At 36.8% G+C, this 23,637-nt stretch overlaps 1 protein-coding gene across 1 annotated transcript in view; it reads right to left on the reverse strand.

Annotated features, from left to right (window-relative positions):
• Positions 1-23,637, reverse strand: part of Fam179b (family with sequence similarity 179, member B) — a 62,371-nt gene that overhangs the window by 4,680 nt on the left and 34,054 nt on the right. Inside the window, 11 exon segments of the mRNA XM_013012291.1 lie at positions 1,338-1,557; positions 2,477-2,666; positions 6,335-6,453; positions 8,141-8,267; positions 12,972-13,130; positions 13,492-13,727; positions 14,247-14,352; positions 17,909-18,062; positions 19,361-19,508; positions 20,631-20,806; positions 21,899-21,994. Coding sequence (XP_012867745.1) covers positions 1,338-1,557; positions 2,477-2,666; positions 6,335-6,453; positions 8,141-8,267; positions 12,972-13,130; positions 13,492-13,727; positions 14,247-14,352; positions 17,909-18,062; positions 19,361-19,508; positions 20,631-20,806; positions 21,899-21,994 — 1,731 coding nt within the window.

Raw genomic sequence — 23,637 nt, forward strand, 5'->3', positions numbered from 1 at the left:
CGCGGTTCAAAGCCAGCCCGGGCAGGAGAGACCGTGAGACTCCTATCTCCAATAAACCACCAGAAAACCGGAAGTGGCGCTGTAGCTCAAGTGGTAGGGCACTCGCCTTGAGCTGAAGAGCTGAGGGACAGCGTCCAGGCCCAGAGTTCAAGCCCCACGACCAACAAAAACAAAAACAAATCAAATTAACTGCCAGAAAACTGGAAGTATACTGTGGCTCAAGTCATAGAGTGCTTACTTCGAGCATAAGAGCTCAGGGAGAGCACCCAGGCCCAGAGTTCAAGCCCCACAACTGACCAAAAAAAAAAAAAATCTGCTGTGAATAATTACATACAGGTTCTTGTATGGTCTTGTTTTATTTGTGATCATTTCCTAGTACTACAACTAGTACCTTATATGCTAAGTATTGTTTTACTTTTTAAAGAAAATGTCACTCTGAAATGGCTATGCCATTTTATTTACATTCTCAGTAGAAATGTATGAAAGTTTTTCTGCAACCTAATAGCACATGGTATTATCACAGCTTTATTTTAACCATTGTGATATTTGACTAGTGGTGATATATATATATATATCCTCCTCAGTAAAATGTTCCTTCATGCCTGTTTTCTAATTGCATGATGTTTTCTTTCTTTCTTGGTGGTACTGGAATCTGGAACACAGGTCTTCATGTATTCTACAAGTTGAGCCATCCTTCTAAACTTTTAGTTAGGTTTCAGTCTCATCCTTTATGCCTGGCTGGCCTTAGATAACCTAATCCTCTTACCTATGTCCCTTAATAGCTGGGATTATCCTCCCAGCCCTGAATTACTTGTTTTGATGCTGAAATTTCAGTTTTTTATATATACTAAAGATGAGTTCTTTGATACATGGTTTACAAATATTTTCTCTCAGTTGGTAGTTCTTAGGATAATAGAATCTTTTGCAAATCAATTTAAAACACTAAAGTCTAATTTATTAACTTCCATGGATCATGCTTTCAACATCATGCCTAAAGTTTCACTAGACATCAAGGTCCTGAAGATTTGCCCATGTTCTATTCTAAAAGAATTACTGTCACGTTTTACATATAAATTTATGATCAGATTGAGATTGATGTAGGAAAAATGAATTAAAACTTAAAGTGAGAAGAAAATCCGTTTAATAGGACAAAATTTAGTGAATGAAAATAATTTCACATACTATTGAAAAAAAGGAAAAATTATGAAATGGAAAAAACATGAATAACTATGATTTTAGGATTATAGACATATATAGAAAATATGAAGTAAATATGTAAAAAGTATGAAGTATGTAGAAGATCCAACTAATTTGAATACCAAAATAAGACTCCTTACCTACGTGTTGACTCAATGCTTGAATAACATTTGTAGCAGCAGCATAGATGCCTGGATTCTTAGAATTCAGATTGTTATCCACTATTGCTGGAATTAGCATGTTGATTATAGGAGATAGGTTGTCTCTAAGTAAAGGAATCATTTTATGCATTGTTTCTAGAGCCACCAGATTTACTTTACTATTAGAATCATGAAGTCGAGATTTAAAAGCATCAAAGATCTGAAAGTAAATTGGAAAGTTATTGAAATTAAAGTATTTATATTGTTATATTTAAATTCTCTTGCTAGTTCATACTATTTTCCCTACTTATTCTATTTATTATTTATTTATTGCCCACTGTGGGGCTTGAAGTCAGAACCCAAGTGCTATGCTTGAGCTTTTTTGCTCAAGGGTAGGTAGTACTCTTACCACTTAGAGCCTCAGCTCCGGTTTTCTGGTGATTAACTGGAGATAAGGGTCCCAAAGACTTTCCTGCCTGGACTTGTTTTGAACCACATTCTTTTTTTTTCCCCCCTCTCTCTCTCTATTTATTGTGAAAATACTGTACAGAGGGGTTACAATTATATGGACAAGATAATGAGTACATTTCTTTAGATCTTACCTTCCTGAGTAGATAGGATTACAGGCGTGAGCCACCAGTGTACAGCTACTTTATTCTATTTAAGCTCTTATATATAACATCTTATTTATCTTGGACTTAAGACAATAAGAATGTTGTACATTGTTAAACTTAAATATGGAATGCATTTACAGCAAAAAGACAGGGTTTCAAAAACTATCCCAAAAGACATCCAAAATTAAGATTGCAAATGTAGATTAGTAGGCAAATGACTGACTTATTACAAATATAATGTGCTCCATTTCCTACAAGGTGTGAGTTAGCCAGTAAGAATTTAAAAAATTTCCATTTTTGTGTCTATACACATACATTTTATGGTATATGAGACTTAATTTCAGTTTTAATTTCACAGAAAAATTAGAGATAAAATTTCACTTTTTTCCCTTTCACCATGCTAATAGGGTTAGGTAGTGTACTACCACTAGACTATACCTCCAGTCCCTCAGAGTTAAGTTTTAACCAGTGAACTTATTACTGACCATAAAATTTAAATAAAAATTGATTTTGACTGGTCCTTACCTTTACAATGTTTCCAACAACAAGCTCTTGATTATTTTCAGTATCTGATAAAAGCTGCTTAATCCCATTAATACGATCACGAAAATCTTTTGCACTTAATAAACCTGTAATGACTTTAACATATTCAGCACTTTCTAAGGAATTGCGAGGAACTGATTTTCTGGGGACTTCACGAACTTCAGTTACTTCTCTACAGTGACAGAGAGGTAAAATTAATTTCATTTTAACTTTCCTATAAAAATCACAAATGTAATTTCAAAAGTTACTATTATAAATTCATTTTTTAAAAAATCATGAACCAATCTAACCCACAGCCATGATTCCTCATAGCCTTGATTTCTGGGAGAACTCACAACTCAGTTTAACTCCTGGTTAAGATTTAATACAGCAGGATACTAAGGAAAATCAGTAGAGGGAAAGTCACATGCACCATGTCTAGAAGAAACCAGATGCTAGATTTCAAGGTTTTTTTTTCCTATGAAGTCACATAAGAAATACCACTTCCTTTAGTAATATGTATGTGTGTATGTATAGTAATGTGTATGAAATGCTATCTTCCAAAGAAGCTTACTAAAGACTGTTCCTTGGGATTTTTATTAAGGGCTGGTCAGGTAGACATTGTCTGCTTAGGACAAAACAGACTCCCAGAAGACCTCCTAATCAATTAGGGAGAGGTAAAAGTCTGCTTGAAAGTCTAGTTTCTAATGCCAACCAAAGACCTAACTTCTTAGGCAGGTCTTTTTTTAAGTATACACTACAACTTTTTTTCTGGCTCCTTGAGATATTGACTTAAATCTCTGTGCAATTCTTATACTTTCATGGAAGACTAAGCCATTCCTAACTCTACCAGTCAAAATCCTTTAAAAATTTTTCTAAAATCCAATCTGGCAACCAACAATCAATTTCTCCAAGCAGTCTTTTCTAGGGATCACCTTCAGGTCTACTATCTTAACTCTTCCGCAAAAGTATCTATGGAATCATGAACAGAAAAATCAGAAACTTGACACTGGCAGGTCTTATCACAGGAATGATATAGTATGAATAGCATAATATCTTTTATGGATACAAAGGGGTAACTCAACATGACACATGATAACCCCCTTTGAAAATAAAAAGTTATCTCCAATTGTCAAGGCTTGAAAACAATGGTAAAAAGGACAAGTTACCAAACATGTCTATGATTGGTATGATTTTCATGAAAATTGCCTTAAAAATGACTCAGTAGTCCTGACAGTGGGCACAGGTTTCTGATGTAAAATGCAGAGCTAGGGATGACATTGTCCAAAAAAGAAATGTACTCTTTACCTGACTCATGTAAATGTAACCCCTCTATACATTACCTTTATAAAAATAATAATAATAAATTAAAAATTGTTTTAAATGCAGAGGTAGATATATTTATCACTAGTTTTCTTTTCTTTTTTCTTTTTTTGGTTTGTTTGTGGGGCTTGAACTCTGGCCCTGAGTGCTGATGGTGAGCTCTTCAGCTCAAGGCGAGCTCTCTACCACTTGAACCACAGCGCCACTTCTGGTTTTCTGGTGGTTCATTGGAGATAAGAGTCATGAACTTTCTTGCCCGGGCAGGTTTTGAACTGCAATACTCAGATCTCAGCCTCCTGAGTAGCTAGAATTATAAGCGTGAGCCACTGGTGCCCAATGTATTTGTGAAATAATTATTTGCTATAATAAGAAAAGTAGAGAATTTATTTTATACTTGAGGTCCATATGATAAGTATGAGATTTTTCTGGGGATGATGAAAATATTCTAAAATTGTGATTAACAGTGTATAACTCACTGAATGCCTTAAATAGCTAAATCGTATGACAAATTAATTATACTTCCATTATACTGTAATTAGAAAAAAAGACATAGTATGCAAATAGTATGAAAAATAAATAGAGGGAATCTAGTGCCAGTGGTTCAGACCTATAATCCTAGCTTCTCAATAGGTTGAAATTTGAAGATTACAGTTGGAAGCCAGACCAGGCAAGAAAGCCTATGAGATTCATATCTCCAATTAATAACCAAAACCCAGAAATTGAGATGTGACTCATGTGTTACAGCAATAATCTTGAGCAAAAATACTCAAGGATAATATTTAAAACTGAGTACTGAAAGACAGATGTTATGTTTTGGATATTAAGACTACTTTCTCTTCTCTGTGGTCTTAATATCCAAACTATTGCATCTGTCTTTCAGTACTTAGTTTTAAATTTTTTTTTAGTCCTTTTCTATAATCTTTTCCCATTTATATTTTCTTTCTACCTACAAGTAGAACTTCTTGTTTACTCGTATTTACTTCTTTGGATATTCCTCCATCCCTTATTTCTTCCTCATTACCTATATTCTTAGCTGGGAACAGAATTGCCAGAGTATTATTAGTTTTTGGGTTTTTTTTTTTGTTTGTTTGTTTTTGGTCCAGTTGTGGGGCCTGAACTCTGGGCCTGAGCACTGTCCCTCAGCTCTTCAGCTCAAGGCTAGCACTCTGCCACTTGAGCCACAGCGCCACTTCTGGCTTTTTTTTCTTTTTGCTTATGTGGTGCTGAGGAATTGAACCCAGGGCCTCAGGCATGCAAGGCAAGTGCTCTACCACTGAGCCAACTTCCCAGCCCTAGTTTTTGTTTTGTATTAGTTGTTTTGTATTTTTGTTGTTTCCGTGTTTACTACCCAATTTTCTTCATTTCTGTTTTCTTTTTGCCATCATAAAGTTAAACTGTCTTTTCTAATTACTTCAATCCACTTTCTCTTTAATCACTCCAATCACAATTAGTTTCACACCTCCCCTTCCACGTGTCATCCCTACTATCTCCTCCTATTACCACCATGGTTTAACTATCTCCCCAGATCACAAAGATACATTTTTACATCTAGTGGTGATAACTAGTCTTGATTATGGATTGGTCATAGTTCATCAACTGTGGTATCTTTTGTATTTAAGTTTTCACAGCATGGGGCTGGGAATGTGGCTTAGCTGTAGAATGCTTGCCTAGCAAGCCTGAAGTCCTAGGCTCAATTCCTTAGTACCACATAAACAGAAAAAATTGAAAGTGTCCCTGTGGCTCAAGTGGTAAAGTGCTAGCCTTGAGCAAGAAGAAGCTCAGGGACAGTGTCCGGGCCCTGAGTTTAAGCTCCAGGACTGTCAAAAAAAACATAGTTTCCACACTTTGAGTAGAGAAGAGCATTAAAATTATTTGACAACTTAGTAGGGTTCTGGTGGCTCATACCTGTATTCCTAGCAACTCAGGAGGCTAAAATCTGAGGATCACAGTTGGAAGTCAACCCAGGCAGGGAAGTTTGTGAGACTCTTATCTCTAATTAATCACCAAAACGCCAGAAGTATGCTGTGGGTCAAGGTGATAGAGCACTAACTAGCCTTGAGCACAAAAGTTCAGGAACAGTATCCAATCCCTCAGCTCTAGCCCTTGGATCAACCAAAAAATAATTATAATTTTATATATATATGAGACAATTTAGTAACAGGAAAATACAACACAACAAAGCCATCACCCCTTCATAAGTAATCTTCTAGAAATCCACTAAAAGGACATAGGAGATTGAAATCAACAAAACTTGGCCACAAATGCATAAATTGTAGTAAAAAAAAATCACTAAATAAATGACTAAACAAGGTAATATGCCTCCCGCAAAAGCCAACAGTAAAGGACAGAAGAGGAACTTTACCAACAAGTAATACAAATGCATGTGCATGTAAAAGCATATTACTAAGAATACATAATTGGCTTATTAAACTCAATTACCTCACATTTTCTAGTCCTTAAACTTTAAAAACAATCAACTGAGATTACTATAACTAGGTATTAATTTCTCTAATAGTATGGACTACCAAATGATCTTACCTTTCAGCTGAATTGAAAGACTCTCTAGAAACAGATGAAGATCTTGTGTTTCCAACACTGCCTGTATGAGATCTTCTTCCTTTTGCTGATGGAGTATCTAGTGGTAAGTCTCCCAAACCCTATAAAGACAGGCAGTATATGAAAAGTCTTCAAAAAATAGTTAAAAGCTTACACAATAGTAATTTTCAAAGCAGTTAAAAATAACAGATTAAGCTTTTAATAATCATTAAAGGATATTTTTTTCTTTCTCTTCTAGATGAAACCCATGCAACCTTCACATGCTACACAAGCACATTAGCACTGATCTACACTCCAGCCCCACAACTATTCTTGTTAAAATTTAGAATCCACAAAAACATGGACATACTTTAATGGAAATTCATTTCTATGTAATATTAGGAATATGAGAATAAACATTTGGAGAGTTACTTTTTGTATGTGTGTGTGTGCTTAATCCTGCAGCTTGAACTAAAACTTGCACACTGTCCTTGAGTTTTTTTGCTCATGGCTAGCATTCTACCACTTGAGCCACAATTCCACTTCTGACTTTTTACTGGTTAATTGGAGATAAAAGTCTCATGGGCTTTCCTACCCAGGCTGGCTTTTAACTGAGATCCTCAAGTCTTAGCCACTTGAGTAGCTAGGATCATAAATGTTAGTCACTGGCACTGTTCTTGAAGTAGTTAGTTTTAAGTAGTATATTAAAGTACTTAAAACAAGATCAAAAGTCAGAAAAATTTCAAAAACATCTATAACCATACATCTTCCTAATATTATACTTTCATAAATGAATCCTTAGCCCAAGGTCATTCAAAAAAAAATGACAAGGGGCTGAGAATGGGACTTAGTGGTAGAGTGCTTGCCTAGTATGCATGAAGCCCTCAGTTTGATTCCTCAGTACCACATAAACAGAAAAAGCTGGAAGTGGCGCTGTGGCTCAAGTCATAAAGTGCTAGCCTTGGGCAAAAGAAGCTTAGCAGCAGTGCCCAGGACCTGCATTCAAGCCCCAGGACTACCTCCTCTCCCCACAAAAAAAGAAAAAGAAAAAAAAGAAGTGACATAAATTACAAGAGAGGGCTGGGAAGATGGCTCAGTGGTAGAGCGCTTGCCTTGCATGCCTGAGGCCCTGGGTTCGATTCCTCAGCACCACATAAGCAAAATGAAAAAAGCCAGAAGTGGCGCTGTGGCTCAAGTGGTAGAGCGCTAGCCTTGAGCTGAAGAGCTGAGGGACAGCGACCAGGCCCAGAGTTCAGGCCCCACAACCGGACCCAAAAAAAAAAAATTACAAGAGAAAAATTCTACATTAAGTTAAACACATTTTTCAAAAATCAAAGATGTTAAAGGGTTATTTTTCACTGGCTGTTCTTTAAGCCTCTCACTTCATACCTATTACTGAACCTTTATTAACCACAAAAGCAACACAAAATGCCTATCTTCAAGGAGCTTCCTATAAATGTTCTGAGTTCTCATGATAAAAGAGACAAAGTAAACCAAAGTAGAGACTAGGTATGGTAAACACCACTGCATCAGAGTTGACATTCAAACCCATATCTTACAATTCCAAAAGACCAAATGACATGCTACTTTACCTTAGGTGTGCGTTCATACACAATAAACATTTAATTTGAAGCCTAACATTGTGTCTGTGGACTTGGTGCGGTAGATCCATGAAATAATATGATCTATTTCAAATGATTAGCAAAAAAATAAATAAATCCAAGCTACAATTATTTCTTCTCTTTATCTTAATTAGAAAATAAACTTTGTTTTTTCAAGTTGTTTGTAAAATAAATGTTATCAGCATACCTTTTGCCGCAAGTTTTTAACAGACTCCTTCATATATGGCAAGTCTTTAGATGGGACATACTTTTCAAGCAATTTTTCAAAGTGAGGATGACACATCATGAGGAAAAGCATCTTCCGACCATAATACCTATGGATATTTAAGAAACATGTAAAGGATCTCACATATATTAACAAACTCAGTTTTGTCCTTAGATACATTTTTTTCTAGTAGGAAATGAACTGAAAATAAAATAGAAAACAAAATGAAATAGAAACTAAACATCAAGATTACAATCCCTAGTTTATGTCACTGAAATGTGGTTATACTAAATGCACTAGAAAATGTAGGATTCTCTTGCTCTCCTACTTGCCCTCTTCAGCCATATGTCAAATGGAGAGCAGAAAGGCTTAACTAGCACACCAGCATTTGGCACAATTATGAGTTAGGCATTTATCATCATTCTTGGCTCCTTACTTACTGGACTTTTGCTGCACGGCTATTGTCCAGGTGTTCTAGCCTGACTTAACCATCCCTATGTCGTTTATTTATGAACCCCTCCCCTTCATCTTTTTCTTCTATACTAGTCGAAACTTACTTGGATCCTAATTCTTCAAAATCCTATTCTCTTCTAGCTACTTAAATTTACATCAAAGGTTAGATGATAAACTATGGTTCATATGTTATTTAATTATGAAATAATTTCTAAAGTTGGTGCTTTTGTTTTATTTAGACTCAAGAATAATTCTCTTAGGGTACACTTAAACCCAAAGTATTACTGAAATGGTAGAAATTTAGATCATATGGAAGTGAGCCAGGGGCTGGTGACTCAAACCTATAATCCTAGCTACTCAGGATCTACTCTGAGGACCATGGTTCAAAGCCAATCTGGGCAGGAAAGTCCATGAGACTCTTATCTCCAATTAAACACCAGAAAACCAGAAATGGAGCTGTGGCTCAAAGGGGCAGAGCACTAATCTTGAGCACAAAAGCTTAGTTAGGGCCCACAAACCAACACCAACAAAAAAGAAAATATGGGAGTGTATATTGAAGATATTTTAGGATAGACATGTCTGATTTGGTAATCCACAATTCCACCTTATTATTCTTCAAGGAGGACTTTCTCTACAATCTTTTTTTTTTTTTTTTTGTCAGCTGTGGGGCTTGAACTCTGGGCCTGGAAACTGTCCCTGAGCTCTTCAGCTCAAGGGTAGTACTCTACCACTTGAGCCACAGTGCCACTTCCAAGGAGGACTTTCTCTAAACTAAACTGCAGTTACACCTTTGCTTAAAAATTGGGGGAACCAATGCAATAACAACATACACAAGACAATATGTTGGGGGCTGGGAAGGTGGCTCAGTGGTAGAGCGCTTGCCTTGCATGCCTGAGGCCCTGGGTTCGATTCCCAGCACCACATAAGCAAAAAGAAAAAAGCCAGAAGTGGCGCTGTGGCTCAAGTGGTAGAGCACTAGCCTTGAGCTGAAGAGCTGAGGGACAATGCCCAGGCCCAGAGTTCAGGCCCCACGACCGGACCCAAAAAAAACCAAAAAAAAACAACAACAAAAAAAACCCAAGACAATATGTTGGAAATGATCTGTACAAGTTGGGGAGGGAAGGGAAAGAAAGTGGGAGAAAAATTAGGGAAGGGGTAACAAGTTTGACAGGAAATGTACTTATTTCCTCACTTATGTAACTGTAACCTCTCAGTACATCACCTTGACAGTGAAACAAAACACAAAAAACAAAAACCAGGAATCTATGAAGCTGGGCTCTGGTGGCTCATACCTGTAATCCTAAGTACTTAGGAGGCTAAGATCTAAGGACGTCAGTTTGAAGCCAGCCCAGGTAGGAAAGTCTGTGAGACTCTTATCTCCAATAAACTACCTAAAAGGGTCATAAGTGGTGCTGTGGCTCAAGTAGTAGAGTGCTAGCCTTGTGTACCAAGAGGCTAAAGGACAGTGCCCAGGCCCTGAGTTATCCCCTCAACCACCACCAACAAAACTGGAATCTATAGGATCAGAATGAGAAGATGGGCTCTCAAGAAAGCAGATATAGTCACTTATTGTAACCAGATCCCTTCAAATGTAATGAAGCTATAGAAAGGCTGTCAATTTCAGAAGACAAATACCAGCTCTCCTCACAACTGGGGTAACTTCTATAGCTATTCAGGTAAGTAACTCCTGAGCAGTCAAGGTTTTAAGTACAATTCTAATTTTTAGCCAAGAATATTAAGGATTGTGGGTTTACTATAGAGCTCAACAGTACGGGAATGGCTAAACCAAGCCAACAATAGGTCGCAAAATATAAAACTCTACTTGGGAGACAAACACATGGGTTTGATACTCAGTATGGGAACAGAAAGAAGAATTAAAAGAGAGAAAAAAAGGTTAATAAATATGCACATAAAACAACTATTAAGAATCTTTTTTTTTGCTAGTGGATGATCTAATGCTCTTGAATTTTGTTTTTTAATTTAATGTTAAGATGTTGTACAGCGGGGTTACAGTTACATGAGTAAGGCAATGACTACATTACTTGTCACACTGTTACCCTTTCCCTTCCTTGCTGTTGTCCCTTTCCCTTCCTGGCCTCGCCATTGCAACAAGGATACCCACATGACAGTATATTGGAAACTATAACTTTTTTTGTTTTGTTTTTGAGATACAGTCTAGCTATGTAGCCTAGTCTGATCTGGAACTTGCTATATAGAGTAAGTCACCCTTGAACACACAATCCTCCTGCCTCTCCCTAAGTACTGCGATCATAGACATGTATGGCCATGCTTGATGAGTCTGATTTTTTGAACACTGATGTCTTAAACACATCCCCAAAGATGAAGCCCTAGAATTTGTGAATGTAATGATCTATCACACCCAGATGCATCTAATCGAATGTCTTTAAAAACACAAAGCTTTCTATGGCTAGTTACAAAAGTCAGAGAGATTATATACATGAAGGTAACTCAACGTAATGTGCTAGCTTAAAGATGGGAATGAAGCATGAGAAACAATATAAGTGACCTTCACTGACAGCCAGCAAGTGAACAAGAACCTTCATCTTACAACTGAATGAAATAGCCAAGGGTTTGCATAAGCTTAGAAAGAAATTCTCCCATTCTCTGCCCTTACACGATCTTGATTTTGATCTTAAAAAGCAGGGAACTCAGTTGAGTCATGTCAGATGTCTGACCTAATGAACTATAAGCTAAATAATTTTTTGCCTTCAGTGAGTACATTTGTGGTGATTTCTTATAAGCAGTAGAGAATGTACTTATTCTATTTGTTTTTGATATAATGAGTCTCCCACAAGAGTAACTATAGCTACCTAAAGTAATAGATACCATTGTCTTAAAACATGAAAAGCTTTATAGTTGTCTTCAATCTATAAACTCAGAATCCTTTCTCCTTTCTTTAAATTATCTTCAGCTAGGCGCTGGTGGCTCATGCCTGCAATCCTAACTACTCGGGAGGCTGAAATCTGAGTATCACGGTTCAAAGCTAGCCCAGGCAGGAAAGTCCATGAGACTCTTATCTCCAATAAACTACCAAAAAACTGGAAGTGGTGCTGTGGCCTTGAGCTGAAGAGCTCACAGTCAGCGCCCAGGTCCAGAGTTCAAGCCCCATGACCAACCAAAAAAAAGAATTATCTTCATATATTAGTGCTTCATATATATATATAGAGAGAGAGAGAGACAGAGAGACAGAGACAGACAGAGAGATAGAGGTGTGTGTGTGTGTGTGTGTGTGTGTGTGTGTATGAAGCATAAAAATTTTTACATTTTGTATTAGATTTATTTTCAGCTGGTCGTGGGGCTTAGGGCCTATGCACTTTCCCTTAGCTTCTTTGTGCTCAAGGCTGGCATTCTACCACTGAGCCACAGTGCCACTTCGGTTTTTGAGTGGTTAACTGGAGATAAGTGCCTAAGCTGGCTTCAAATCACGATCTTCAGATCTCAGTCTCCTCAGTAGCTAGGATTACAGGCGTGAGCCATTGTTGACCAGTAGCTATATTAGATATTATTGATTATATGGTCCAACCTTCCTAATTTTACAGACAGGGAAACAGATCAATAAAATTTAAGTCATGTGCTTAATGACAGTCTAGAAGACTAGGAATTTAACCCAGGTCTCTGACTAAATCTAAAATTTCTGTCATTATAAGAATTATGGTAACACATACTAATTTGCTTTTTTTTTTTGTGCCAGTACTGGTACAAGAACTCAGGGCTTGGGTGCTGTCCCTGACTTTTTTGCTCAAGGGGAAAAAAAACCCAACAACTCCATTTCTGGCTTTTTGGTGATCAACTGGACATGAGTCTCTTGGCTGGCTTTGAACTTTGATCCTCAGGTCTCAGACTCTTAAGTAGCTAGGATTACAGGCATGAACCACTGGTACCCTGCCTATTTTGCTGTTTGTTATGAACCTTCATACATTTGTTCTTATAGTTATAACTATCAAAAATTCGTGAAGTTCTAAATGCTAGAGAACCTACTTTCTTATGCTTTTTTAAAATATACAATAGCTTGGAAAAATATCATATTTCAACACCCCCAAATGTATTACCTTACGTTTGCCCACAATGAGGCACTTCTATCACTTTGGGCCAACTCATAGAGTCTTGTATCCTTTCATGAAATTCATCCTTTGTGACTTCTGATGTCTCACTACCCAGTAGTGTTTGGGGAATTCACTGTCTAGTCCTTCAAGACCATTTACAAATTGGTAAATAAGACTATTACCCAGTAACATTCCTTGGGATCCCACTTAGAAAAATGTTCATTTCCTTCTAATTGTTATTTCTGTTTCTAAACTTTTATATTCACAGACCACAAATATTTTTAATATTTATTTACCTGGTTTCTTGTGAGCTATCTTGAGCAAATTTAGCAGCAGCTGGTAATAAACGTTCAGCCATATCCTTTGTTCCAGATAAAATTCGTTCAGGTTCCATAAATTCTACCACATCTGATAAATGCTGGGCTGTACATCTTCGTACTGCAATGTGTAAATGGCTACAAGGGGACATGACCATTTAAAGTTGGTATATGAAGTATTTTCCAAAGATTTTTCTAAAGTTTCATGATTAAACAGCTCCTTGTAAGTCACTCTGGGAGAGATGGTAAATTATTCTATTAACTATCCAACACCAAGAAGTGAAAAACAGAACTCAGTCTGAACATTTACTTAGCTCTAGATCCATAAATGTAAATAGCATTAGAATAACAATATCTTTATCAAGTAAGAATTATTAAAGAATTTTTTTGACTGAAATTAATCTGAAACAACCTCTCATCCCCAACTTCCACAAATTTACAACTGCAATCAGGTCCCTTTTTTAGTTTAAGGGTATTTCAAGATTATTGTGAACATTACCTTTGTCCTCCATTGATAAGAGAGATGACTGCACGTGCAGGAGTTACATTATTAACCATAGCTCTTAATGCCTTGTCAACATCTTCTCTTATGAAGGTGTTTGATTCTCCAGCTTTGTGTAACAAAACTTTAACTGTGGTATCTAGTTCTTGATCCATATTCTTTTTTAGGTAAGTGAAAAGATCACTTAAACAGACCACAGCAGCACGAGAAACTCCAGAGCGTAAATTTTTCACCTAAAAGAAAATTTTCAAAACGTATTTTGTTGATATTCTGCAAGAAAATTGGTAATTATGAGTTTGAAGTAAGTTTTAATATTAAAGAAATATATTTGATTGTATATTATCTTACATCCTAAAAAATCAACATCTAATATTGTTTTAATTGTCACAAAAGAAGACCTGGGCTACTTTGCATACAAGTAAGTATACTGACATTACATAATACAGAGCTGTGTAAAATAAAGGAAATACCCATCTGTTTTTTATTTATTTTATTTATTTATTTATTTTTTTGCCAGTCATGGGGCCTGAACTCTGGGTCTGGGCGCTGTCCCTCAGCTCTTCAGCTCAAGGCTAGCGCTCTACCACTGGAGCCACAGTGCCACTTCCAGCTTTTTCTGTTTATGTGGTGCTGAGGAATCGAACCCAGGGCCTCATGCATGCAAGGCAAACACTCTACCACTGAGCCACCTTCCCAGCCCATCCCATCTGTTTTTTAAAAAAATCCTTAAATTGTCTGAAAAGTAAGTTTACCTCTTGAACTACTGCAAAACTTGTTTCATGCAACTTTGTGTTCAATATTTCAGAATGAAAAGCAGCTAAACATCTAATAAAATTTAGTCCCTCAATTTTCTTCTCCCTGTGGGAAAAAGAAATTATACAATGAAACCAGATGAAATTCAGACTTACAAAAAGGCATAAGAACAATGGAAATAGTAAGAATGTAGCAAATTTTAATTTTTTCTCGCAACAGCTTGTTTCCTATAAGCAAGTCCCCAGGTTTCACCACTAGCACTGCAAAAAATAAGATAAATAACTTGTCACAAGAAAAAATTAGAACAATATATTAAGGAGTTGGTAACATACTTATGCATACTCTTACTGGATGCAGCTAGAGTAGTAAGAATAGTAAATACTACTTTAAGTCTACTATTCTTAAATAAAGTTAATGTGAAGTGGTAAGATTATATTTGAAGCTGAAATGAGAAATCAAAGATATATATTATATACCCTAGAATAAGAACATAATGTCCAAAAAAGATAAAATTAATAAATACAGAATAATAGTATGCAAATAACCCAAAAGAAGACAGAGAAAGAAGGAAAAGAGAACAATGAAAATACATAGCATGAAAAAATAAAAAGTTGTAGGTTTCAAGGAACATTGTCAATAGAGCAAAAAGACAAGTTGCATTTATGGAGGACAAGCAGCCAGAGGATGATTTTTTTGATAGACTCAATACTGGTATTCTAAATAAACATCTTCAGGATCTCAAGGAAGGCTTGATGGCTAAAGTATTCTGCACATACAATGCCTCCATCACATTACAACAGCAGCTAAAACAACTGACAGCCCCAGATGCAAACATCCAGCAAAGATTCTGTTTTTTTTGTTTTTGTTTTGGGTCCTGTCGTGGGGCTTGAACTCTGGGCCTGGGCGCTGTCCCTCAGCTCTTCAGCTCAAGGCTAGTGCTCTACCACTTGAGCCAGAGCACCACTTCCGGCTTTTTTTCTTTTTGCATATGTGGTGCTGAGGAATCGAACCCAGGGCCTCATGCATGTAAGGCAAGTGCTCTACCATTGGGCCACCTTCCCAGACCCCAGCAAAGATTCTGTACCAATCGAGCTGCTGCAATTCTTTGTAACCAGTGGAGGGCACCACCAAAACCTTCTGAAAAGTCTAGGATGAACTTGCAGTCTAAGATTGCCAAGAAAGACCAGCTAGCAGATCTCAGAGACCTGAGAAGTGCAAGAGCTGATGCCAAAGTCTAGAAAGATGCAAAGACCAAGAAGGTAGTAGAATAAAAGAAGAAGGCTATAGAGAGACTAGAGGAACAGTTGATGAAGCTAGAATTTAGGCCACAGATCAGGAGGAGAATACACAAATTGCCTTGGGAACCTCCAAACTCAAATTATCTGGACCCTAGGATCGCAGTGGCTTGGTGTAAGAATTGGGGAATGGGGGTGGGGGCCCCAAACAAAACCCTGCAGGAGTTTGCCTGGGCTGATAAGGAATACGAATTTTAGCCACTCTTCAAGGGCAGGGTTCTGTGAAAAAGAACAGTATGGTCTGGGGACGATGGATAAAATGTGAGCCATACTTTCCCTCCATCTGAGGAAGAGGCAGCAAGTCTTAGCAAACCATTATCTATGAAAAGATAAACCTGGAGATCATATAAGGCAGAGCTAAGACAGTTGTCCTATGGAAAAACCTACTTTAAAATATTTCAGATATCAAAATTCTAGCTCTATGATTTGTTTTGAATTTTGTTTTTCACTGCAAGAGGGTAAGTGGGTGGGAATTTGTCAGCATTCTGCCAGGCAAATTCAGTTTACTGAAAACATCTGGATTCTCTTAGCTATTGTATGCGAAGTCTGATTATATTGGTGTGGTTTTGTTGTTTTTTTGTTGGCTTGAACTCTGGGCCTGGACACTGTCCTTGAGCTCTTCAGCTCAAGGTGAGTGCTCTACCACTCACAGTGCCACAGTAGCCACAGTGCCACTTCTGGTTTTCTGGTGGTTAATTGGAGATAAGAGTCTCATGGGGAACCCCCGTCCGTCCTCCGCCGCCCACTCGGGACACAGAACATCCAGTCATGGATAAAAATGAGCTGGTGCAGAAGGCCAAACTGGCCGAGCAGGCTGAGCGATATGATGACATGGCAGCCTGCATGAAGTCTGTAACTGAGCAAGGAGGTGAATTATCTAATGAGGAAAGGAATCTTCTCTCAGTTGCTTACAAAAATGTTGTAGGAGCCCGTAGGTCATCTTGGAGAGTCGTTTCAAGTATTGAGCAAAAAACGGAAGGTGCTGAGAAAAAACAGCAGATGGCCCAAGAATACAGAGAGAAAATTGAGACCGAGCTAAGAGATATCTGCAATGATGTACTATGAGAGATAGAAATAGGGAAGAAATTGAGACAAAGGTAGCCAGTGGCTGTTCCAGCTGAAAGAGGTAGGATAAATGTTGCTACGTTTTTTTGCCACCCCTTAGTTACTGAAGGAACGGGCTAGGCGGCTGCTACAGTAATAGAAAGAGAGGCATTTCTAGGAAATTATAGGTTACATTTCCAGAAAAATACTTTTAGAAAGTTTTCTTGTTTTGTAAAAATATGTAGATATACCTGTTTTATTATACAACTGACAACTAAAAAATGAAGGTATATGACATCTCCACGCAAAATTCTAGTTAATTTTTCCTATTGATATAGAAATGTCTATTACAAATCCTGTCATTATTTGTAGATTTAAGTGAGATTTGTATCCTAATAACAAAGGTTTTCATAATTCGTGGCATATAATTCAGATCTTTTGTCTATATAAAGAATAATGACCTTATCACATGTAAGTGTAATATAACTTCTAATATTTAGGCCAGAGTTCATCTACATTAATAAGTTCAAAAGACTCAAGAGGCCTAATAGCTAAAAATAATCCTTTTTGTTTTTTGTTTTTTGGGGGTCCGGTTGTGGGGCCTGAACTCTGGGCCTGGGCGCTGTCCCTCAGCTCTTCAGCTCAAGGCTAGCGCTCTACCACTTGAGCCACAGCACCACTTCCGGCTTTTTTCTTTTTGCTTATGTGGTGCTGAGGAATCGAACCCACGGCCTCATGCATGCAATGCAAGTGTTCTACCATTGAGCCACTTTCCCAGCCCCAATAATCCTTTTTATAAGACCTTATTAATAGGAAATATGTTTCAAGGTTTTTAACTAAAAAATTAGGGCTGGGAAGGTGGCTCAGTGGTAGAGCGCTTGCCTTGCAAGCATGAGGCCCTGGGTTCAATTCCTCAGTACCACATAAGCAAAAAGAAAAAAGCCGGAAGTGGCGTTGTGGCTCAAGTGGTAGAGCACTAGCCTTGAGCTGAAGAGCTGAGGGACAGAGTGCCCAGGCCTAGAGTTCAGGCCCCATGACCGGACCCAAAAAAAAAAAAAAATATTTATTTATTTTTGTCAGTTGTGGGGCCTGAATTCTGGCCCTGGGTACTGTCCCTCAGCTTTTCAGCTCAAGGGTATAGCATTCTACCACTTAAGCCACAGTGCCACTTCTGGCTTTTTCTGCTCATGTGGTGCTGAGGAATTGAACCCAAGGCCTCATGCATGCAAAGCAAGCATTCTACCACTGAGCCACCTTCCGAGCACCCTAAAAAAATTTTTTTTTTAATGAATTTAGCTTTAAGTTAAGGGTGGTTAACTTACCAATCTTCATCAGCTAATAGCCTTAAAGCTTCTGTTAGTGCTATTTCTGGTTTGGAAAATGGCCGTAGTTCCAAGGAATCTATTATTTCTGGACTGTGCGTGATGGAAGTTATCCTTTCTTTGTACTGTGGAATGACTCCAGTAGATGCTTCACCTAAAACAAAATATATTAAATAAAGAATGAGAGAACCTTGACATAAAGAATACAAATGCCACTGGGAAAAAAACGAGGGAGGAGGTAACCATGTTTGACAAGAAATGTACTTACTACCTTACATATGTAACTGTAAACCCTATGTACACATCACCTTGACAATAAAATTAAATTTAAATAAAATAAGCTGGGCACCGGTGGCTTGCGCCTGTAATCCTAGCTACTCAGGAGGCTGAGATCTGAGGATCACAGTTCAAAGCCAATAAACCAATAGAAAAATGGAAGTGGCTCAAGTGGTAGAGTGCTCAGTTTGAGCTGAAGAGCTGAAGGACAGCACTCAAACCCAGAATTCAAGCCCCCTGACCGACAAAAATATGAATAAATGAAATAAAAGAATACAAATGCAATTCCAACTACTGGTGCTATTACTATTTCTTAGAGAAAGTGGCAGTACTAGTTTATTCTTCAGGGAATACCCAAATCAAAGATATTCACAACCATACAATTTATATTCAAAATTATATATTCCATCTAATATAAATATGTAAGTACCTCAAAAAGAGCAAAATCAAGCTAGGTGCTGCCTATCATAGCTACTGAGGAGGCTGAGTATCATCAGGATCTGAGGATAGTGGTTCAAAGCCTGCCCAGGCAGGAAAATTTGTGAGATTCTAATAAACAACCCCCTCTACCACCAAGAAAAGGAGCAAAAGAAAGAAATATGATCCTATTTTGTAAAAATGTGTAGGTATACCTTGCTCATGTAATTGTAACTCCTCTGTACAGTATTTTTACAGTAACTGAGAATTACAATATGAGAGTACATGGCACCTATATAAAACTCTAGTTGATTTTCTCTATTGGCTGAGTGTTAATAATCCCTTACACATCCTAAGATTGTGTACAGAGCAATATTTCTTCCATAATCTGATATTTGCTAAGTGTTTATCAGATGTAAAGTGCTGTCTTGGATAAAAGGGAAACAGTCACTGTCCTAGAATGTTCAAGATAAAGCCGCAAGAGCATGACAGAATGAGAAAATCAATACTTTATGAGAGAAAAATCAATATTTATAATAGAGTTACTGAGTTTTGCAAATTCTAGTTTATAAGTCAAAATAGCCTGTTTTGTTTTTTTTTTTGTCTGTCATAGGGCTTGAACTCTGGGTCTAGCTGCTGTCCCTGAGCTCTTCAGCTCAAGGTGAGTGGTCTACCTCTTGAGTGAAAAAGCAATCATATTACTCTATTTTTAGAATACTACTAAACCAAAAAAAACACCAAAAATCCAGTCCTACTTACTTTCTGATGTCATTTTCTCAGTATGTTTCATTCGATCCCATGGATTCTGCTCTTTCTTTTCATAGTCTTTAACATCAAAAAGATCTTTTTCTTCTTTTCTTTTTTGTCTCATCTTTTCATAAGTAGATTTTGAAATAGAAACTTTAGTCTGCATGAAAAAGTTGAAATATCCAAAAAGTATTCAAGATGTTTGACATATAAAGTATTTCCATCTCAGATAACTGTACATGTGTACATTAAATATCTAAGCACCAATGGCTTACACTATAATCCTATCCCAGGAGGATGAAATCTGAGGATAGAGATTTGAAGATTTGAAGCCAGCTGGCCAGGAGGTAAGACTCTTACCTCCAATTAGCCATCAAAAAGCTGGAAGTGGAGCTTAAATGACAGAGTGCCAACTTTGAGCATGATGCTATGGGACAGTTCCCAAGCCCCAAGTTTAAGCCCACACACACACAGACACACACACACAAAACTATACAAAACAAAACTTTTTTAGAATCCTAAAATCTAACAGGAAATGAAATCATTACCCGAGGATATCAGCCTGCGATGACATGAAGATATACTAGAAAACTGTTTAATATATACACATAAACATATAAAAAGTATATTACACACTATAGTGATATAGTTACATAGTTCACTATATAGTAACATAGTTTACTATATAGTGACATAGGTCACTCTATATCACTATATAATATACTTTACAAATTTATTTAGTGGGAAAGGAGAATAATCTACTATTCAAATGATTAATAATAAGACATTACAATTACATTGGGAAGATTTGTTTAAAAATTTATTGGGGGGAAAGCAGTGTTTGATACACAGTTGTGCTATTTAGAACAGGCTAGCCTTGTATTCTTCCTGCTTCAACCTTGAAAGTGTTGGGATTAAAAGCATAATATATTTTGTCTGATCAAATTTAAAATTTTTAATCAAAATACTCTTAATACCTCATTATCTAACATATTATTGACTTTTTTTTTTTTTTGGTCGGTCGGGGGGCTTGAACTCTGGGCCTGGGCGCTGTCCCTCAGCTCTTCAGCTCAACGCGAGTGCTCTACCACTTGAGCTACAGCGCCACTTCCCGTTTTCTGGTTGTTTATTGGAGAGAGGAGTCTCACAGTCTTTCCTGCCCGGGCTGGCTTTGAACCGTGATCCTCAAATCTCAGCCTCCTGAGTAGCGAGGATTACAGGCGTGAGCCACCAGCGCCTGGCTTGACTTAAATTTTTACAAGTGATTAGTGAGTAACCTTACATTTTTGTCATTTTCAACATCAAGATATGATGGAATACTGTGTTGAACTGCTCTTCCATAAACCCCTGTTGGTGGATCAATACTTGGTTTAACTGAAAACGTATCCCCATTTTCTGCAGGAGGTATCACAGGTTGGTTGCAAGTTACTGGTGCTGAATTTGAACTTCCAAATACACCTGCAATGAACCAATCATCATATAGTCATTAAGTGTTTATGTGATGCTATTGTGGAGACTTTAAAACAATGCTCTTATATTAAAGAAGCAATCAATTTTATAAGAACAACAACTTAGGTAATTATAAAATAGATACCCTAATAAATAAAAAAGAGTAGGAACTACACCATGACCATAGAAAAATTCATAGGAATGCTTGTGTGAATTGGATGTTTACAATCATTTCAAGGAACACAGATTCGAGTAGGAACTAAAAGACATAATGGATTTGGATGGACAAAGCAGGAAAGAGGAAATGCTATAAGGTTAGGATATTTATGTGCAGAGTTAAACAAGTGTAAAATGTTACTACTGGATATAAGGCTAACAGAAGAGTAGAAAAAGAGCAAAAGATATGAGCCAGGCTGGGAATGTATCTTAGTGGTAGAGTGCTTGCCTTGCATGCATGAAACCCTGGGTTTGATTCCTCAGTACCATATAAACAGAAAAAGCCAGAATTGGTGCTGTGGTAGAGTACCAGCCTTGAGCAAAAGAAGCTCAGGGACAGTGCCCTGGCTCTGAGTTCAAGCCCTAGGACTGGCAAAAAAGAAAAAACAAAAAGATATGAGCTAATGAGGATAGAATATTAAATTAACCTAATGGGTTTATCAAGAAGCTGGAAACAATTCCCAAAAATTTTATTCTACTCTATTTTAAAAAAAGATGCATGTTTCAAAGTATACCACAAAATAATTCTACAGTAAAAATTTAATTTAAAAAGAGATATGCAATTATGGTGTTCAAAAGTTTCCTTATCCCCATCTATATGTACCTAGAGTTCATTCTGATTTGTCTTTTTATGGGAGATAATAAATTCCATATTGCTATATTAATTATTAAAGCTGATAAGTAAAAACTACCTTTTGAATTTAAACTACTCAAATTATCTTAGAAGTACCTCAACTATCTCTGTCACATAATACATCTTTTGTTCTGTTAGAGGATAGAAATGCAAACATAAGTATTCTCTTCTAATTTTTTCAACTTAAAAACAAGCTTTACTTATATGTAAAAAGAACATATAGGACTTAAAAGTTAATGACTTTGAAATACCTTTTCCAACAACAACTACAGAGTCCTCTGATAAAGTATTTGTAGATGTGAAGTCAAAACTGGAAATCTGTTGTAAATTTGATGATTTTGCAAATCCTAAAAGAAAAAGAAACTCCACATTTAAAAATGTTTACTTATTGCAAGTATTTTAGGGTATTATAATAGTCTTTTAAAATTAAAGAATTAGTTCATACAAAGAGCTTATAATTTAATCACATGTGCCAATTAACTCAATAAGTATTTGTAATTAGAAATCAACCATACAACAGGTACTAAAGAGAACAGAAGTTTTCTTCCCTTAAAGGAGTTTACATATAATAGGATAAAAGAAGAAATATAGAATGATAATCAGAGCACAAAAGGTAATCATGAAGGAAATAATTTGACATCCAAAAACAGTGCAAGTCAAACTCACAGCAATCTGTACTTAGCTAGATTAACTTCATCTCAGTTTCTCACTATTTATTCACTTTTCTACTAGGCAGTAAGATCCATATAGGATGAGATTTTGCTCTAGTTTTGACATTTTTTTCCAGAACTAGTGCAGCATTTGGCACAGAATAACTTTTCAAAAAAAATACATGTTAGATGTATCAAAGCAGAAAAGTTAAAAACAAAATATAATTTTAATTTTTATTTATATATATATTTTTTGTCAGTTGTGGGGCTTGAATTCTGGGCCTGGGCACTGTCCCTCAGCTCTTCAGCTCAAGGCTAGTGCTCTACCACTTGAGCCACAGCACCACTTCCAGCTTTTTCTGCTTTTGTGGTGCTAGGAATCAAATCATGCATGCGAGACAAACACTCTACCACTGAGCCACCTTCCCAGCCCACAAAATATAATTTATGGCTATGAAAAAAGTAGCTTACTGCTTTTTAAAACTTTAATAAACTGACTTTAAAAAATTAAGTAGATTGATTTGTTAACCTGTAAGACGGATATTCTGGCTTTGTGTGACATAGAAGACATTAAAGCAAAAAACAAAGACAACATAAAAAACAAAAACACAGGACTGGGAAGGTAGTTCAGTGGTAGAGCGCTTGCCTTGCATGCATGAGGCCCTGGGTTCGATTCCTCAGCACCACATAAGCAAAAAGAAAAATGCCGGAAGTAGTGCTGTGGCTCAAGTGGTAGAGTGCTAGCCTTGAGCTGAAGATCTGAGGGACAGCGCCCAGGCCCCACGACCGGACCCAAAAACAAAAATAAAAACAAAAACACATGTAGATAGTTACTTCATATTTCTTCAGTATAATTTGGAATAATCAACAATAGTATGTACTCTTTTAGCATTCACTAATAGAAGCACTACACTGTCCCCAAAAATATTCTATGGCAAAGGGATGTCAAATCTCAGTAAATGAAAACATCTGCTGAATAGTCCACAAACAAAATCTACACATGTGCTATCAAGAGATGACTAATTAGAAAAGTAAACTTCATTTATTGCTCATTGTATCAGTGCTAATAGAAAAATGTTTAAATATTTAAATGTGTAAATATTTAAATATACAAATATCCTGATATTACTAATTCATTCAAATACAGAAAAACTAATTTATGATTATTAACACTCCAACCATTCATTTTTACTCACCTTTTCAAGTCATTAATTAGGCTCTATGATATTATGTACAAAATGAGCAGGTTCAAAGAAGCCAAGAGAGGCTAGGAAGGGGATGGTACTGAAAACTAATTTAAAAAAATACTGAGATGTTACAAAATGAACCCATTTGGCACA

The sequence above is a fragment of the Dipodomys ordii genome, unplaced genomic scaffold (genome assembly GCF_000151885.1).
Source record: "Dipodomys ordii isolate 6190 unplaced genomic scaffold, Dord_2.0 Scaffold16, whole genome shotgun sequence".
Classification (NCBI taxonomy): domain Eukaryota; kingdom Metazoa; phylum Chordata; class Mammalia; order Rodentia; family Heteromyidae; genus Dipodomys; species Dipodomys ordii.